The sequence below is a fragment of the Phyllobates terribilis genome, unplaced genomic scaffold (assembly GCF_046119375.1).
Source record: "Phyllobates terribilis strain yellow unplaced genomic scaffold, ASM4611937v1 Scaffold_9__5_contigs__length_417890890, whole genome shotgun sequence".
NCBI lineage: Eukaryota > Metazoa > Chordata > Amphibia > Anura > Dendrobatidae > Phyllobates > Phyllobates terribilis.
The window spans coordinates 76,909,581-76,929,844 of record NW_027362769.1 but is presented as its reverse complement, the minus strand read 5'-3'; the positions used below and the strand labels follow the sequence as shown (position 1 = coordinate 76,929,844).

General features: G+C 39.2%; 1 protein-coding gene across 7 annotated transcripts in view; it reads left to right on the top strand.

Moving 5' to 3' along the window:
- The window catches only part of IKZF2 (IKAROS family zinc finger 2), an 88,034-nt gene that overhangs the window by 9,063 nt on the left and 58,707 nt on the right, over positions 1-20,264 (top strand). For 2 of the 7 annotated variants that reach the window (XM_073646625.1, XM_073646621.1), the window contains exons 1-3: positions 1,613-1,963; positions 2,050-2,098; positions 6,075-6,179. In XM_073646625.1, coding sequence (XP_073502726.1) covers positions 1,799-1,963; positions 2,050-2,098; positions 6,075-6,179 — 319 coding nt within the window. In that variant the 5' untranslated portion in view covers positions 1,613-1,798. Of the gene's footprint in view, positions 1-1,539; positions 1,582-1,612; positions 1,964-2,049; positions 2,099-6,074; positions 6,180-20,264 lie in introns of those variants that run through there. The other 5 variants (XM_073646620.1, XM_073646619.1, XM_073646622.1 and 2 more) reach the window with 3 other exon arrangements.

Genomic DNA, 20,264 nt, shown 5'->3' with positions numbered 1-20,264 from the left:
TTTTTTGTAGCGAAAAGAGAATTTTTATTTTACATAAATTTTTACATTTTGTCACTTTGTTGAGTTGACATCCAGGCTCTAAGTATTACTGTGATTTTTGACATGTGGTTGTAGAAATAAATTGACGCTGAGAAGCGTTTTTTTATGATGGTAGTGGTAATCTTCCATTCTGTTTTTAAGAAAATGGGGGAGAATAGCTTAAGTAACAATTTCTGTAGTACACCTGTGTTGCCCGTGGTGTATGTTTATGTCTGATCGTACTCTTCCATTAAGTAGTTACAAATCTGCAGGAAATTGGGGGAGAATTGCTTAAGTGGCAATTCCTATAATGTGTGCTTTGCTCCTGGTGGTTGTCCTTTCATTTTGTAATAGCAAATCCTTAAGAAAACAGAGCGGAATTGTTCACACAATTCCTGTAGTACGTCTGTATTGCCCATGGTGTATGAGTTATGTGGTGTCAGTAATTCTAATCTGTAAGAAAATAGGGGAGATTTGCTTAAGTAGCAATTTCTCTGTGTGCTTTGCTCGTGGTGAATGATCTATGCCGTGAAGGTTGTCCTTTCATTTTGTAATGGCAAATCTTTAAGAAAATGGGGCAGAATTGCTCCTGTAGTCAGTATGTATTGCCCGTTGTGTATGATTTATGCCATCTGCCATTCTGTAATGGTAAATCCTTAAGAAAATAGTAGAAAATTGCTTAAGTAACAGTTCCTATGATATGTATATTTGCTGATGCATCTTCCTTTGTATGTGGCATGGAACTGTTATTTTAGCACTTGTATGTCCTGAAAGGCTTCTCCAGTATAAATCTATGATCCATGTTCTTACATTTGTTTTTGGAGAGTTAAGCTTGCCGTCCTGCAGACATTGTGTGCAGTGTAATGTCCAAGAGATCAGAAGCAGCCCAGGAAGCAATCACAGACTGACCACACAGCCATTCTGTTCTATAGATTGTCCCCAGCAGGCTTCTGCTTTGCTATGTACGGTAGCCCATATATTATTTAATCTCCCACCATTTCCATGTCCATCTCCTATTCTATACCCTGCAGTGGAGGAGACTGGCTGATAGATCATGTACAGATGATACAATGTAGCATGTACTTTTGTGTAACCACTATCAGGTAAGATTCATTTCTTTTAAGATGTGGGTATAGGGCATATAGACCACCACAAATAAAAACTGATTGTTTTTTTTTCTGTAGTCGACAAGTGTCATTTTACTCTACTTTATATTTTTCTAATTACTGTCTTCTTCTGATATTGGAGTCTATGCCGAAGAACTGACAGTAATTCCAGTAAAGTGACAAGAACTTGGCAAGAACAACTTGCTGAAATGAACTTTTTTTTTTATAAGACATGTAACGCTTGGTGTTTTCTTGAAATCAATGTCGATTTCACTGTATATTAAATGATAGACAGTAGTGTAATTACACAATGTCATTTGTCCTTTGATATCATAGTAACCTATGGCACGCTGTGTGGAGTGCTAGCTTTTTGTTGGCTTCAAAGGGGTTAAGTGACATAAGACAGGAAGATAGTAGCATAGTAGCGTGTGACAGCACTCGCTGACAGAGGACATAGGTACTTATGCTGTGTTCTTACAGGGGCTCTCGTGTAACGTTTTCTCTTTATGTTGTACTTCTGCTACTTTTGGGATAGGCATCTGCTGGAGATAGAACTATAGCCTTCTTATAATAATTAGCTGGAGGATTTTATGGGACTTTAATATTGGAATATCAATATGAAATTAAATGTTCTGTCTGAAAAGCGCTACATTTAGTACCTGCCAATCTGAATAATGGCTATGCACTTCATGGAGGACACCAGCAGGGCTTTCATAAAAGAGGGTCAGTTTTCCAAAACCTTGAAGCAGATAGACCGATCTGGAGTGGTACATTACAAAAAGATGAAGTACTGGATCTCCCCTGGTGGCCCAGGTCTATATACAGTCCAGCAGACACATGTAATTAGTTTGTTACATTTGACACACTTATTATCTTGTAGAAATGTCTTTTGTTCTTAAAGATGTCCTGTTATTTTGTGTTTCAGCACTGCTCTTTGACTATGGAAACAGAGAGACCAGATGGATATTTAACTAGTAAGTGACCATTTCTGTGTTATGTCCTTTGCCTGTCATACTTGGGTTAATGGTTTTCTTCATTCTGGGATGCTTAGAGAAGTGTTTCCCAAACTCCAGTCCTCCTGGCCTCCATTACAGATCATATTTTCAGGATTTTCTTAGGGGAGCACAGGGGAGAGAACCTGGAAACCCTAAGGAACTAAGGAAACCCATGATCTGTTGGAGGGCCGTGAGGACTGGAGTTTGGCAAGATCTGGTTTAGAGGGTCATATGTTGAGATCCCGAAGATGTCTTCAGCCACAGTGACCTCCCATGTTTCTGTTTATTTTGGAAGTTTTTGGTTGAGGTCTACATTTTGGTTACTTCCTACATAGTTCTGGGATACTACGCATACATCTGTTACTAGCCCTTGAACTTGAGTCTGCAAGATCTCGAGAGGTTGATGTTTGCTTGTGTGATGGGGATTCTCTTGATTGTGGCTGTGTATAGTAGAAACCCTTCTACCTGATTTCTGGATATGTCTTATATATTGCAATATTTCCTGGGTGATCCAGTACTGCATGCAACTAGTTTTTACAGTTTTTCGCTAAGTTGCCCATAACTTGCTCTTATAGTGAACTGATGTGTAAGATATTGATTATATACTGCTTGTACATAGGGCTGATTTACTCATTACAGACAGCAGTGGAGAATGTGGGAGCAGCACATAATAAATATCATTGTAATAACATCCTATTTAGTCTGACTTTTAAGATCCGACATTTTCGGATGACATTCTATCACATTTTGTAGGAATCTTGAGCTGTGGTTCTGTACAATGTCATGTATGATTTGTACGGTTACATAGATTACCATGTACTTGGCACAAGGATATTTTACTTACGTGGCACAGTGCCATCAATCAGTTGTACGTTATGAAGCTTTCTTTGCATTTTGTCTGTTCTCTTACAGAAGATCTGACGTCCAGATAATTGGTGGACTACTAATTGGGTTCAGAGTTAGACTATAAGCTATATCTTAATGCTATATGTTGTATCTCCGCCTCTTGACCATGTTTTACCTATGACTTGTGCTTCTGTCTTTTGATCTTCGTTTTTGAAGGGGGTTAGCCAAAAATCCCATAAATCATAATACAATGTCCATGGATGACATAATGGCTCCTTTCCTACGCTCTCTCAACAGCATATACTGTATGACATGAAATTCTTTATTTTCAATGTCGTTCCCATGATTGGTCCTATTTCTGATAAAGTGCTTGTGTTGGGTTATTCATCAGGACATCTTGGCTAACTTCAATACGTCAGGTGTCCTATGTGTCCCAGGGCTTTTGGTGTGTTAAGGAGTGAAAGTGATAATTAAGAGGGTCCCAAATGAATATAGGGTCTAGCGTCCATCTGTAGAATTAATCCCCAGAGCCTCAGATGCCGGTGTTGAGTTTGCTATATATTATGTGATGTGAATATACTATGACGTACATGGTAAGGGTCATCAAACCTACTAAGAGCTTCCAACTATTGAACAGTGATGGTCAGGGGTGGACATACCATTGGTGCAGCTGCCCAGGGGCCCAAGAGGTAAGGGGGCCCACCTCCACTTCTAAAGAATGTGGAATTGTACATTATGATAAACTATTGGGCTGCAGAAGGCCCCTATATTGTTCTTGCACAGGACCCTCTTCTGTCTGTGTCAGCTTCTGGTGAGAATGACAATGGTGTGCAGTTACATTACTGATAAAATAGTGACTCCTCACCCCATTGTGGCTTCTTAATTACCGTCTGCTACAGGTTCTTGTAGTTTTCAGTTTCCTAAGAAAACCACATTGCAAATGTGATGCACATGTCCTTAATTATTCCATTGTGATCTTAATAGTGTAATGTAATGGAAACTGAGCCTAGGGATTTCCTTTGACTGGTGACATCCTCATTTTCCTTACAGACTTTAACGTCATAATTTCTATTCTGTATCAGTTCAGTGAACTACAATAGAAACCTACATGGCCACATCATTTCCAAAGACCTAGTCATCTGCTGTTTGATGGTCCGCACCTTAAATACCTGTGTCCATCAACCACAACCTAGGAAATGGCCTACTGTCTATGAAACGGCTCCTTATCATCGCTTCAAGGATGATACCACTAGGGTAATAAAAAATAAAAAAATTGGGCCACAAATCAAACCTATACTGGTACACTTTAGTGAAACTGAATGCAACACAAACCCTTGTTGGTTTCTGATCGGTGATTCATTCTTAATGTTTCATGTCTTGGTAAAAAGTTGCGTATTCTGATGGAGCATTTCCTACCTACTTTTGGGCCTATTCGGTTTTATGTGAATAGTGTTAAAATGACTGGTCCGACGACAGACATTTATGGCCTGTCTCGTGGGCTACACAGTAAATTGAGGCCACAGGATCCTTTTCAACCTATAATGAGGAACCCTACAAAAAAGGACTCCCACATATCAGATATGTTGGGGTGTCCTAAGAATGTCATAAATGTCTCTCATCTGAATACACCTTTAAATACCTAAACCGTAAATGTTTTATAACTTTCCTTTACTTGTGCTGATTTTAAGGGGCAGCTTGCCGATAGAGGCTTGGGTTATGTACATAGATCATCACTCATGGTCATACCAGATTTCTCCTTTAGGGCTTTTTTTCAGCATTTCTAAACAGTTGTACAAGCATTTTTCTTAGTGTTTTTTTATGGTATTTTTCTTCTTGGTGTGCTTTAACTGATATCTTTCACATTTTCTGGATACTTCTATGGGAAAAGCAGCATAACAAGGCTATTCCCAGAGCATTCTGTATCATTAAGAGCAAAAAAAAGCCATTGCCCCCATTCCAACTACCCCCCCCCCCCAAAAAAAAAAAAAGTTATAAACCAAAACTAAGTGCGATTATATTTGTTGTTATACTCTTTTTAATGGATCATCTGACTGCAGCTTTTGTGCTCAAAGAAAATACTCAACAATCCTCAAAGTGGTGTTTTTTGACTGGCAAATGTTGTGTGTGAAGCCAGCCTTATTATTTTCTGCTCTATACCAGATCAAACATTCACCTCTAGATCTTTGGACACACACTGACGACTGTATTTTTGTAGTTGTTGCAGTCTCAGCACCCAAGTCATCATTATTACATCGAGAACATTTTCTGGCATCTAAATTTTTGATCTGTCGCTGGTGATAAAAGTTGTGTTTTACAGGTCAATAAGATTAGTCATTTATGGTACAAGATTGCCGATGGTCTTATAGTAATTTTTTTTACGTTGTTGGAATTCATTATGGGTGAATCAACCCAAGAATTAATACGACACGGTTGTTGCTTTTTTTTTTTGGATACTTTAAAGGCTCTTGCTGGTAATAATTCTTCACTTGTAAGAAGTCATAAAATCCCTAAGCAATGGAATGCCCTTCTAGCTGGGAATTGCATCCACACGAAAGAACATGTTAAGACTCTGGAAGAAAACATTCTGTGAAGAGAAGGATCCTGTTGCAGATGTGATTCCTCAGGAGTGTGTTTTGTTGGATGGACACTGGTGTCTGTGCTCAGATTGCAGCTTTTCAGAGTCTAACTTTGCAATTCTTTATTATAAAACTGTTAGATGTGCAAAGAAATGGTAAATGGTGTAAGAATAATGAAGTGGCGATGGGTAATTTCATACTAATACTGATTTATTTCAGTCCTTGCATTAGACTATGGCTGTTTCCAAAAAATGTTGGACAGCTCTTGCATATAAAATTGCCCTTGCACACTGTAACGTGTTGAATCAAAGGACCAGTATGGCTCGGCTGCACAAAACAAAAGCAACATCTTCAGGATTAAACGTTCTACAAAGTACTTTGGAACATCCCAGTAATTCCGGAGTATAGAAAGTTCCGTGAGCGGTTCTGGTCTTCTGATTGCTACATTCTTGACGTTTGTCAGGCTCTTGCCCCACAGGCAGATTTCTAACAGGTCTCCTTATTTCTTTTTTTTTTTTCTTTTCCTCAAACAGGTAATAATGAGCTTGTGCCCGAGAGGGACCACTCCAATATGGCTATAGATTTGACCTCCTGCACACCCAATGGGCAACATTCCTCCCCGAACCACTTGGCAAGCAGTAAGTCAACAATATCTCTTAATAGAAGTCACAATGGCTCAACTTGCACATCTGTTTAGAGCCAGAAAAAAAAAGGCTTTTTTTTTTTTCTGGAGACATTTGTCCAACAAAAAGAGCAAACAAAAAACATGTCTGTCTCTCCAAGGCCGGGTTCAAATGAGTTTATAAAAAAATACGAGTTTCATCCAGAAAACTGTGAAACTCTGATGCCTTTTTGTAAACTAATAGATATATATATCTATCTATCTATCTATCTCGGCAATTATTAATGATTTATAGGACCATATAAAGTTTCCTATGTTCGAAAATGACAATGTATCTGTAAAAATCAAATATTATGCAGTGGCTCTATATCTATTTATATGTGTATATATCATTTAATTTTTTTTTTTCCTTGCGTACCCATAATTGGGTGAGTTGCGTCCGACACACAGAAAAAACTAGTGCATGCTGTGATTATTTTTTTTATTTTTTGCCCCGTTGAATAACTTTGGTACGTTTTCTTCACGGACAGCACTCAAAATTACGCTAGTGTGAGCCTGTCTTTTAAAGGAGGGCAGTTTTCATATTTAACCATTATTCCTGGCAGCTTTACTTTAAGGGAACCTATATGCTCTTGTGCTCAAATTTTGGACAGGATGAAGTCCAGACTAGGTTCCTTATCACAAAAAAAATTAGTGTAGGTTTTACTCCAAAAATGCTGCAGCATTTCAGAGAAACTACTGCTTAGGGGAAAAAAAAAGGCCGGCCATGGGAAAGGGTCTTAGCTTGATTGACAGGTGTTTCCCTGTTTGCTTGTAGTGAGAGGGGAGCTGGCCAGCAGAATCCTCTGCCTGGATCATCTTTATGCTAGTGGAAAAGAAAACTGTTAAAGAACAATATGCAGGATGATTTTTGGAAACCTAAGATTATTTGTATCAGCCATATGAATCTGGTGTGTTGGACATGTGCCGAATATCTTCTCTTTTACATCTGATTTGGGGTTGTTTCTGTTGCTCGTGCATAGATTTGTTCAAATCCCATTTAGATATATACAACAATTACAGAAATGTCTGTACCAGATCTCCAGGTGAATAAACCGTGCCCGTGGATGGATCTGCAAGCAATTCTACCATGCTGCTTACTCTTGTGCACCCTTCTCGGCAAAATCTGTCCCCGACATAGAAGTCAGTAACTGAAACCCACACAACGTTTTAGAACGTCCCGTGCTCTCTTACATCAGTAACGTTAATTTTAAAGAAGAAAACCTCCTTAGAAAGGGCAAATACTTTAATTTATGTATGTAAAGCTGTTTTTTTTCGAAATGAAAAGTCAAGAATTTTTTATTTTTTTTGGACGACTTTATCTGCACAAGTAAACATACTTCTCATTTTATTGTGAGTATTGCAGTATATATCTTCCCATCTTAGACTTGATTACCTTTAATTAATAACCCTCCAATTTAGGTTTCGGTCACACGTTCATTATTCACGCACATGTTCTGTGATTTCAACAGACAGAACATGTAATCATTCTAGCATGTGGGGCTGTTCACGTGTCCATTTTTTTTTTTTTGGGTGGGCCAAGTGTCTGTACCAAAAAGAAAGACAAGTCTGTCCTTGGTGGTTCTCATGGATCACACGCTCCAAGTCAATGGGTCCGTGAAAAACCAACTCACAAAGAAATATACCACTTAGACGCCATCCATGTTTCATCCAATTGTTGTCTACTCTTTATTGTTTAATGGATTGGAGAAGGTTGGAATTTTTTTTTTCCCCTTGAATAAGAGAGACTGATGCCACACTGGAAAATGGACACAAAAATGTATTGCATGTTTTTTTTTAATAATGTAATAAGGACCATTTTCCATCAGTGTGCTGGAGCCAGTTTGCATCATTTTTTGGTCAAGTATATAATATATATTCAGATAAATTATTATTATTTTTTTTTTTTTACTTTCAATGATAATAATAAAAAAAATTATATATGCATATATAATTTTTTTTCATTATTGAAAGTGAAAAAAAAAAAAAAAAAAAAAAGTTTAAAAAAAATTGTCTGAATGAGACCTTGTCTAGGTTCCTATCTATAATGGTGTATATTTGCAGACAAAATATATGCTTTACCAGCCTTATCCCCTTATAATCGATTGATTGCCAGGACTAATAGTGCTTAAATATTGGCGTTGTTTTCTAACATTGCTGAACATGGGATCCATGTGGATAAAGAATATCAGTGGCATTGTACTTGCGGGTTTGTATACAGTATACATAACGGGCTCTGTGATTTGTCTTTTGCATGGCAATATTCCGTAGCTTTTATGTTACGTCTTAGTTTTTTTTCTCCCAGTGACTTGAGCATGTGTTCCGGCATTACATTAAATAATAATGAATTCCGATTTAGTGTTAAATATAATTTAAATATTCATCGCTCCATTAGGTTTTGGTCAAGTAATTATTTCCATGTGCCTTAAATACTTAAATTGAAAGTGTACTGCATAATTATTTTTACTGCGGCAAACCCGTTTCTATTGATAGCTCGTCTTTGCTGGAAGCATTAAGTTTTACAGTTTTACACTTTCAATTTCTGAAATTCTAATGAGGCCTCCAGAGCTCGGGTTGTAAGACGACGAATGTTCCAGGGCTGTCCGATAAAAGCTACCACAATGTGGAGTAAGCGTTGAAGTGTGGTCAGTCTAATGGTTGATCGAGATAAAGCGTGCAGTAGTTTGCTATGACTGGGGCAGTTTTCCTTCCTTTGTGGCCAGTGTCTCAAGGTCTTTGTATGTTGTAGAAGGCCGTTCTGCAGAAGTGTCATTTGAATACAGCCGGGCGAGCTTGTGCTTTAGCAAACATGGCCAATTATCCGCCGGTCTCTAGAGAACCGAACACCTCATCTCCGGGAACAGTGGTGTTAGTTTCTCCTGGGATCCCAGCATTCGATAACACAAGCAGGTGATTCCTTCACAGGTGCCGCTCAATGTTGCCTGTGTGCCGGTAACTCTCGACACATTCATGTCTTATCCTTCTAATGACCGTTTTATTGAGGGATTGTAATTTACAAGCCCTGTTGTAAACTTTTTCTTGTTGGAAGAGATCTTACACCACTCACTTTTCCAGGGGATTACTGTAACCTAATGAACGTTCATAAAATTAGTGACTAATTTCATCAGCTTAAGCCTAGGGTTACACTCAGACTTATCTGGTGGAACGCTTGCATTAGCACTGTCACAAGACAGTCAGTCTATAGGAATACCCATGCTTGTGTGATTAACATGCTAGGGACACTACTTTTTTATGTATTTTTATTCCTTAGAAAACACCTTTAAATGTTTTTCTAACACTATGATTTTTATTTTTTAATAAATAGTTACTTTTTATTATTTTTAACGCCTCTCTTTGTCCAATTAACTGCTGCTCCTGACACTTGTGCCGACACCTCCATAGTGCTACTTTGGTCATTTTTCCCCAGCTCAGTCGATAATGCATCCATACAATATGTGAATTTTGTAGCCATTCACTTGCCGTAAAGTGACCTCAGTGGTGAGGACCCATCACCTCTATAGCCAATGATATGGCTGCAACAGTGCAGGAACCGAATGCCATACTGATGGTAAAAACAAACACACTGACCAAGATGTATAAAAATTGGGGTTATCAGTGGCTTACAAGCAAGGGTGCAGTAGGTGATGGCATACTGAGTGTTTTTTATTACTATAACACTTGTATACAGTAATTTTGGTGCCAACGATGTTTGAACAGTTTTTTATTAATATTATGGTGCTGATTAAGAATGGCTCTAGGGTCTGAGATATTTAATAATTAATTACAGTAGAATCCTGGCTTCAAAAAGTAGCTTTTATAGTATTGTAAGCCTACAAATTGAAATACAAAATAATTACCATATTTTGCGGACTATAAGATGCACCAGACCATACGCACCCCAAATTTTTGGGCAGGAAAATAGGATTTTTTTATTTTTATAAAATGGTGGTGCTGCGTCTTATAGTTCGCTTTTACAGTAGCTTACTGGGGGAGGCAGGGTCACTGCTGTAGGAAGCTGGCGGCGGCAGGAGTGGGGCGGAGGGGGTTTTCAGCAGTGCGTGGCTGCGACAGGACCCGGGCTTTTACAAAATGTCGGGAGTCTTCTCACTTCCCATCGTTTTCACTGCAGTGGATTTCAGGAAAATGGCCACCATAGTTGGCACATGTGCAGATTGAGCTCTCGGGAGCCGTAAAAGCCTGGGGCTCGCTGCAGCTTCGCACCGCTAAACACCCCCTCCTCTCAACCCGGGGCCCGCAGCATCACGCCACTCCTGCCGCTGCTGCCACCAGCTTCCTGCAGCAGTGACCTTTCCTCCTGGGACACTGCTCCACCGCAGTCACCCTCTTGTAAGCTACAGTACATTCGGACTATAAGACGCACCCCCCCCCCCCTCCCCCAAAATTGCAGGAAAAAAAGTGCATTTTATAATCCAAAAATTACTGTGTATATAGGAGATTTCATTACCTAAGACTCTATTAAAGAGTCAAAAGACCAAAAGCTATTGCATTTGTTTTTCCATACAGTTCGCATTGGGGGAATACATTATCTCAAAAACTAGAGCCAATTCAGCAAAAGTAGTGGGATTTTTGAAATTCAGCGCCCTCAAAATACTCTAAATCCATTCAAAGAACCTTGGCACCTGAAAAAATTTTTGGGAGACTTCTTATTGTTATTACTATTTGTGTGTTAAATATTTATGTTGTTGGCCAACCCCTTTAAAGTTGTGTAGATACAATTTTTGCGCATTTTGTAACGTTTCAACTACAAGTGTATAGTAAACACATGTGCACGGGAAGATTCTATGAAATGTCATCCACATACTGTGCAGAAAATCCAGAGTAAATTGACCAGCACTGTGGATTTTACATTGGCGGGCATCATTTCAATCTATGCTGTGGATTTTTACCAAGAATGTCACACTTTGCAAAGGGAGGAGAAACTTGTATTTCTCAGAAAAACCCACAGCAGATTAGTTTCTTTCGGACTTTCTCTAGTTTTTTATGTGGACCTTTCTCCATAAAAATGTGCTATAAAAAAAATCAAACATTTCAGCTGCGCTTTTGGTTATTTTTTGACCCACTGTGTGTTGTGTTTTTTTTTTTTTTTTTGCTATTTTTCTACTTCAATTGATTCAGGAATTAAATTTGGAGCATTGTTTCATGCCTCTAGAACTGACATGAAAAACAGCATTGTGTGCATTTTAGGTATGTTTTCCCATTACAGTGAATCGAAGTTAATTCAAGAAAGTATCTGAAACAAAATTTCATGTGGATTTTGTACCAAAATTTGCTCCAAAATCCACATCAAAAAGCTCTTTGTGAACATATCCTTAGGCACTGGTGATTCAAGATGCCATCAGCATAACACCTTGTGTTTTTTTTTTTTCTTGGTGTATCTTGCTATTGACAACACTTTGCACATTCATGTTATATATATTAGATTCAGGGAGGGTAGAAGTCTCTGCTAACCTATGAATACCAGCCAAATTCTCTGTAAACTTTAAAGGTTATTAATACTATTTTAATCACCATTACTGCTATAGAATGTTAAAGAGTAACTTCGATTATGTTGTCACCCAAAACTCCTACAAGAATGGGTGGTCCAGTTTCATGGACAACCTCCCGTTTTTTGGTTCCATGTGCTTATTTTTTTCTATATCCATGTAGTCCGAACCTTTTCACTTTCATATACTGGATTCTTATTTTTAACTTCTTAGTAAGCTTCTAAATTCTTTGTGTATCTACATTGGAAATAGGAGACCAGCCCCCTCTATTTGTGACCACTCGCACTTGGGATACATTTTAGATGGTGTTGCTACAGTGTAGAGTTCTTCAATGTTACCCGAGATGGCAATTCATAAAACATTCTGACCAGAGGTCACCTTGCTCCTTCCACGACATAAGGCTCCTGTTAAGACTTTTGCCGGTTACTGTGGAGGAAGTCTGCCTCTCCGCTCCACGCTATCTGTGTCTGTTTGTGGTATCCAGGACCTTTTCTCTTTCCTATAGACCTCATTCTCTGACAAATCCATAGACAATAGCCAAGTAGACGGGATCCAGCCTATTCTATAGAAAGAACCCTACCTAGCTGGATTTTCTCAATGTCAACTGGTGACAAAGGGGAGATGAAAAACAAGTTGTTAAATGGGACAACAGAAATGATGATGTAGCGTAGCATATTTTTATGTAAGACAAAAGCAAATACTGCGTAAATCACAACTTTCAACACAAACTAAGGCAAGGGTTTGTTCTGTATATTTTTTTTTTTTTCCCAATGGCAGGGAATTCCGGGAGCTGAAGTCGATCACTTCTAGGAAAGATTTACCTTACATAAATGGTCTTTTCTTTAATGTTTCATGTCAGACCATGTAAGGAAGCTTCTAATGGATGGAATTTGTCTTCCCGATGAGTTTTTTTTTTTTTTTTCTCCAGATATTTTTAATAAAATATATATATATATATATATATATATATATATATATATATATATATATATATATATATATATATATATATATTTTCCCAATTTAAAATGCATAAAAAAAAATTTGAAATTTTACTCATGCATAGGTATGTGTGAGCAAGGCACATATGCTTTTTTTTTTTTTTTTTTTTATTGTCATCTGTTTTAATGCTTGATATCACATTTTTCTATAACAGAAATATTTGGCCTATTACAGCCAGCATGGCTGAAAGAGTAAGCGGTGACTATTTGATTTGTTTGAAATAGTCCCACCTACTACTTGGTGGGAACCAAAATTTTAACATGTAAGTGAAGGGGGTTGTCTATGATTAGGATTAAGGAATTAGGAAGAAGGCTCTGCTTTTTCTCCAAAAAATAATGTTACTCTTGGAATGTATAGGAAGGCCATTGACTGTAGAGGCACTGTTCCTGGGGAAAATAAATGTAGACCCTTTTTCTAATCTTAAAAAACAAACCTCAAACTACTAATTATATAATCATTATTATTATTAAAAGGGTTACCCACTTCTCGGACAACCCCCTTCTCGTTTTCTATATTCCTTCATATAAAATAAAAATGGCCTATACTCGCCACCAGCATTACTGACATCAGGAGGAAGTGAAAAGAGCAGCAGAAATGCTAACTTCTTCTGGATGTGCGTTTTGCCCAAAGGAGGAAAGGGTGAGAAGGAAGTATGAGCAAAGTGGCCACTAATTGGCTGCAGGGCTCACGTGGCATAAGAATGTCACACGAGCATCGGGAGACCTTGCTGGCATGGAGCTGACACCGGAGGTGAGTACTGGCTGTTATGTTACACGAGGCAATATAGTAATTGTAAAGGGGTTGTTTGAGTAGTGGGCAACCTCTTTAATTTATTATTGGAAAAAAAAAATTATGTGACTGACCCCATTTTCAGGACCACTGCTTTGTAAATCCATTCTTAAGCCACGGTGATGTTTTATTCAAGGCTCCAAAGCAGATTCTCATCTATTTTGTTAGAAAATAGCGCAGCATGCAGCACTGTTTGTACAGTACTTGTGAAACAAGGGACACCTTGGCGACCTGTAGATTAAGCAGTGTGAGCAGCGCTCCAAGTTCTGGCTCCTTTAGCATACATCAAGGTTCTCACCTCCTTGGTGGATAATTTCAGTCAAACCACCAGACCGGAATCAAATTAATGGACAGCGCAGCCAGCACTCCAAATTGGTTGCAAACAAATATATTAGTCCAACATGTGACGTTTTGGCTCCATTGGCCTGAGAAATGTTACACACTAGCCACATGTTGGACTAATTACTTGTTTGCAACTAACTTGGAGTGCTGCCTCATTCTTCCGTTACTTTGATATTTGGTCAGATGCAAACTAAGTTAGAAGTCAACTGGATCTGTTGTTCATCACTCGGTTCTGAGATATGTCTGATCTGTTACAGCATTAAATTACGTTATCTGGTCCTATGGCTGTCATTTTTATTGTATTTCTGGCTTGAAAAAGGCCTGTCGGGGATGAAACGTTGCATCGTCTACTTCGTTTTTTGTATTTCATCATGCGATTTTTAAGGATGGAATAAAGGCTATGTTTTATTCCTATTCTCTGGTGCCTTGGAATTTTTGGATTTTCTATTTCCTTGGAACTTGTGGGGGGTCATACCAAGTTAGCATGGAGCTACCAATGGTGCATTAGAATTACTCACTGAACTAAGGAACAGAAAATAAATTCACAACACATATGGGAACCTATCCCTCCTGAAATTTGAAGACGTTTCAAATTCCTTGTCTTCTAAACAGATAGTATATTGCATTTTTACAAATTGATCTGTGATCTTTATCAGTTGCACATTAAATTGAATCTGTTATACATTGAAAACTGTAACTGTTTTTACTTGCCTCTATAATTACAGGTAATCTCATGAATAATATAAATGTAGTAAAATGGGTCTAATATATAGACTAGATATAAATTATAGTTGGGAATTGTTCAGTGTAGAGATCACGGGGCATGGTATATAAATGGGACCGCGCATGGGGAACTTGTGATCGCAGCCTGAGCGTCATGCAAGTAGGTACACTTAGGGCAAGGGTGGGGAACCTCAGGCCCGAGGGCCATTTACGGCCCACAATGACCTTTTATCCAGCCCCCGGGCAGATTACCGGGGACCGCAGTGCTTGGGCCGGCAGCTGTGTTTTGACGGCCGCTGGGCCTTTGGTTTCTTCTTGTTCTGTTAGCCGGCACACGCACATAGTGTTCACTACTGAACGCTGAGGCGCATGCAGTGAAAGATTACGTCCTGACACCAGTGCCAGCGTCAGGATGTTCTCTGTGGGAAGTGTTGGTATGCAATTTGTACGGCCCCCGAAGGATGGTGTAAATATCCAAATGGCCCTTGGCAGAATAAAGGTTCCCCACCCCTGGTTTAGGGTATGTGCACGCAGTCTTTTTGCAGAGATTTTTGGAGGAGAAACTGAGTGGATCATCCAAGTTTTTGAGGAAGGTCTTGTAAGTTTCCATTCAACTTTTTCCTCCAAATCCTCTTAAGAAAACTCAGTGTGAACATATCCTTGGGCTGGGATCCCACTAGCGAATCATATCTGATCGGATGCGATATGCTAATGACATTTGACTCCCACTCAGCTGCGAGCGGGAGCCGAATGTCAGTGCTTCGATCCTCTCGCACGGAGAGGATTGCAGCAAAGCTGCGGAGGAGATGGAGCAATCAATTTCTCCATCTCCTCTGTTGCTGGCATCGGCGGCAATCGCACTGCACTCGGGTGTTATCCGAGTGCATTGCGATGTTTCACACGCATCCATAGATTATATGGGTGCATGTGATCCGAATGCAGCATGCAATCGCAGCATGCTGTGTTTGTTTATTTTTCCAGTGCCGATCGGACTGTGATCAGGCTGGAAAAAAACAAACACAACTGAGCACACCATCATTGGATTAAATTGGTCCGAATGCAATCAAGGCGTGTCCAAACTTTTGGTCGGTGTATGTATATATACAGTACAGACCAAAAGTTTGGACACACCTCATTTAAAGATTTTTCTGTATTTTCATGACTTTGAAAATTGTACATTCACACTGAAAGCATCAAAACTATGAATTAACACGTGGAATTATATACTTAACAAAAAAGTGTGAAACAACTGAAAATATGTCTTATATTCTAGGTTCTTCAAAGTAGCCACCTTTTGCTTTGATGACTGCTTTGCACACTCTTGGCATTCTCTTGATGAGCTTCAAGAGGTAGTCACCAGAAATGGTTTTTACTTCACAGGTGTGCCCTGTCCGGTTTAATAAGTGGGATATCTTGCCTAATAAATGGGGTAGGGACCATCAGTTGTGTTGTGCAGAAGTCTGGTGGATACACAGCTGATAGTCCTACTGAATAGACTGTTAGAATTTGTATTATGGCAAGAAAAAAGCAGCTAAGTAAAGAAAAATGAGTGGGCATCATTACTTTAAGAAATGAAGGTCAGTCAGTGCGAAAAATTGGGAAAACTTTGAAAGTGTCCCCAAGTGCAGTTGCAAAAACCATCAAAAGCTACAAAGAAACTGGCTCACATGAGGACCGCCCTAGAAAAGGAAGACCAAGAGTCACCTCTGCTTCTGAGGATAAGTTTATCCGAGTCACCAGCCTCAGAAATCGCAGGTTAACAGCAGCTCAGATTAGAGACCAGGTCAATGCCACACAGAGTTCTAGCAGCAGACACATCTCTTCAACAACTGTTAAGAGGAGACTTTGTGCAGCAGGCCTTCATGGTAAAATAGCTGCTAGGAAACCACTGCTAAGGACAGGCAACAAGCAGAAGAGACTTGTCCATTCCTTGTGTTCTTTAGCCCAAACATTAGACCAGTGGAAATCTGTGCTTTGGTCTGATGAGTCCAAATTTGAGATCTTTGGTTCCAACCACCGTGTCTTTGTGCGACGCAGAAAAGGTGAACGGATGGACTCTACATGCCTGGTTCCCACCGTGAAGCATGGAGGAGGAGGAGGTGTGATGGTGGTGGGGTGCTTTCCTGTGACACTGTTGGGGATTTAATCAAAATTGAAGGCATACTGAACCAGCATGGCTACCACAGCATCTAGCAGCGGCATGCTATTCCATCCGGTTTGCGTTTAGTTGGACCATCATTTATTTTTCAACAGTACAATGACCCCAAACACACCTCCAGGCTGTGTAAGGGCTATTTGACCAAGAGGGAGAGTGATGGGGTGCTACGCCAGATGACCTGGCCTCCACAGTCACCAGACCTGAACCCAATTGAGATGGTTTGGGGTGAGCTGGACCACAGAGTGAAGGCAAAAGGGCCAACAAGTGCTAAGCATCTCTGGGAACTCCTTCAAGATTGTTGGAAGACCATTTCCGGTGACTACCTCTTGAAGCTCATCAAGAGAATGCCAAGAGTGTGCAAAGCAGTCATCAAAGCAAAAGGTGGCTACTTTGAAGAACCTAGAATATAAGACATATTTTCAGTTGTTTCACACTTTTTTGTTAAGTATATAATTCCACATGTGTTAATTCATAGTTTTGATGCCTTCAGTGTGAATGTACAATTTTCATAGTCATGAAAATACAGAAAAATCTTTAAATGACAAGGTGTGTCCAAACTTTTGGTGTGTGTATATATAGTATATATTATATATTATATATATATATATATATATATATATATATATATATATATATATATATATATATATATATATATATATATATATATATATATATATATATATATATATATATATATATATATATATATATATATATATATATATATATTATAAAAAAAAAAAAAATACATATATATATTATGGGGAAAAAAGTTCTGGCTTTCAAATGGAGGTAAGGAAAGCAAGAAGTTCCAGTTTTGATTTATTGTCTAAACAACCCTTGTCAAATTCCACCATCTTCGAGGTATTTTTCATTCTCCCTCCAGCCATGCAGTCATTATGGGTGAAGTTCAGAGTTCTGTTTTGCAATTATAAGTACTCCCTGAAAACAATCTGTCTGGCCTTGTCCATCTGTCTTTCTGTGTAATTGGTTATAGAAAACTATGCACTTATTTTGAGTCTTTGATGTAGAGCGTCGTAAGCGAAAAGAATGTTTATAGAGCTATGTAGGAGTTTTCACCAAAAGTTATAGGAGCAAATTCCTGCTAAAAAAAAAATTTAAATACCCACATGGAGACAAATTGATTAAAATAATATAAAGCCCATTCTTTCCTTATATTTCTCTTTCCAATTCTGGGACTAGTTGAAATGGAGTGTATGGAAGTGTTGGTAGTTCCACACCGATGTCTTCCATGAGACGTTCTGCTTCTCCAGGGAAGTCCTTAATGTAGCAGGGTGATTCATGTTCATATAGTCATTTTGTTTTGAACGTGAAAATATTTCAGACATGTCTTGTATGTTTTCCTCCCTGCAGAAGTGTAAATGAAGACAGGTGAGCGATTCCATGCCCATATTGCCATGTGCCCTCAGGTATCTGAGGTGACAACCCTATCAGATTTCTGACTTTTACACTTTTCTCCCAAATGGTGGTTAGCCTACTCTCTAATTGACATTGGGTGTGGCAGCAGAGGGGGAGGTGTTGTAGGGTGGCCAAAGGGAGAAACTGAGCCTCTGAGCAGAAGAAAACTGACACTGTTGCTGGGAGTCTGGGAAACGTAATTTCTCCAACTCCCTTAAAGCATGATACATATTGATGGACAGCTCACGTAAGATATGCTTGAGATAAAGGCTTTCATCTTAGTAAAAGGTGCAGCCAAACCGTGGAACTTGTAGGGACACTTTACCCTAAATAAAAAGTCGTCATTTTTTCGCCTCCTAGTACCTACATCAAATGTGTAACTTCCATTACTAAAGCAGTAGAAACCAGAAGAGTCTGTGCAATGATTGCCCATTTCATCAAGTGGTACAGTCACAGACAGGTCCAGTGATTCATGACACATATAGTAATCATGGTGCATTCCAGCTAATATCAGCTGTTCATGGTGCAAAGCTGTCATGTCAACCGGATCTGTTATGTGGTTCTATTAAGTCACACAAATATAAGCAATTCCATACAGTTTCATACAAGAGGCTGATTCTTGCTTGGTCTGATCCACATTTAGTATATGTAGTAGGATTTTTCTTTAGATCATCGTTCTTCTTACTGCTAGCAGTCTCGACCAGTGCTCAGGACTTGCCACCACATTCTTATGTTGGCCACTGGTGACGGGACGTTCTAGCGGAGTATATCACTATGTAGGGATCCGAAAGTGTCAACTGTTCTGTGAACAATTTGTGCTAAATAAAAGAGCTAATCTGTTTTAGTTTTATTGTCCCAGACTGTTATCAAAACCTCATCGTTATCGCCCTTCACTAGTACAAAATGCGTATATCTCCCCATATTGTCTCTTCACAGAGTTACCCAACTACCATTCTTGTTGTAGCTGTTCCTTAAAAAAAAAAACAAACAAAAAAAACCCCTTAATTAAAAGTGTACATCTAGTTATAATTTTTCAAGCTATTAAATGGCAATTCCTGTATCCTTTATGCATGATACCATAATTGCATCACTAAATAAATAAATAAATCTGAGTTTTAAATGCCAAATCAGAAATCCCTATTTATTTTTAATTATTTTACTCACTTATATAGCACCATTATCATCATTGTCCCCATTGGGGCTCACAATCTACTTTCCCTATCAGTATGTCTTTGGAGTGTGGGCGGAAGCCAGAGAACCTGGAGGAAACCCACGCAAAAACTGTAGCACCTACAAACTCCTTGCACATGATGTCCATGGTGTGATTTGAACCCAGGGCCCCAGTGCTGCAAGGCTGCAGTGCTAACCATTAAGCCACCATGCTACTCATGCTGCCCTATAAAAGTTGTGATGTTCTCTTGAATGTCGCCCAGCTGTCATGCAAGGTGTGGGAAAGACTTAGTGCAACACAAAGGGAGCCCAAACACTAGGGAAAGGGGGAAGTGGAGACCTCCTAGGCTGATCTAATATCACCCTGTCTCCTTTTAAAGTCCCTATATTTGTTCTTCACCAATCGCCGCACGCGAACCTCACCCTGTCTTTCCCTGGCGCTAGGTCCTGGCTAGGGAAGGGATGGGGATGAGCTCTAGTTGATCCCCACTGACAACTAAAGACAACAAGGGGGAACAACCAAGAGAAGATAGCTTAGCTTTAGTTGACTTCAGAGAGATGAACACCCGTCGTCATAGCTCCAGAGAGGAAGAAGTAATGCACTTGCTCAGACTTTCCGTAATGAAATCCTTCATGGCTTGTCTCTCAGGGCTAGAAAGATTATACAGTCTGGACTTCGGTAGTTTAGCTCCGGGGGTCAGGTTAATAGGACATTCATAAGCACGATGAGGAGGCAAATCCTGACACCCCCTCTCAGAAAAACATCCTCAAAACTAGACAGAAAAGCAGGTAATATTTCCATAGAGACAGTAGCAAGGGAAACATCCAGACAGTTCTCATGGCAGTAATCTCCCCATTCAATAATCTCCCCGGTTTGCCAATCCACCAACTGATTATGTTTAACAAGCCAAGGAATACCCAAAACAATAGGTGTGGGAAAATTGTCAAGGGC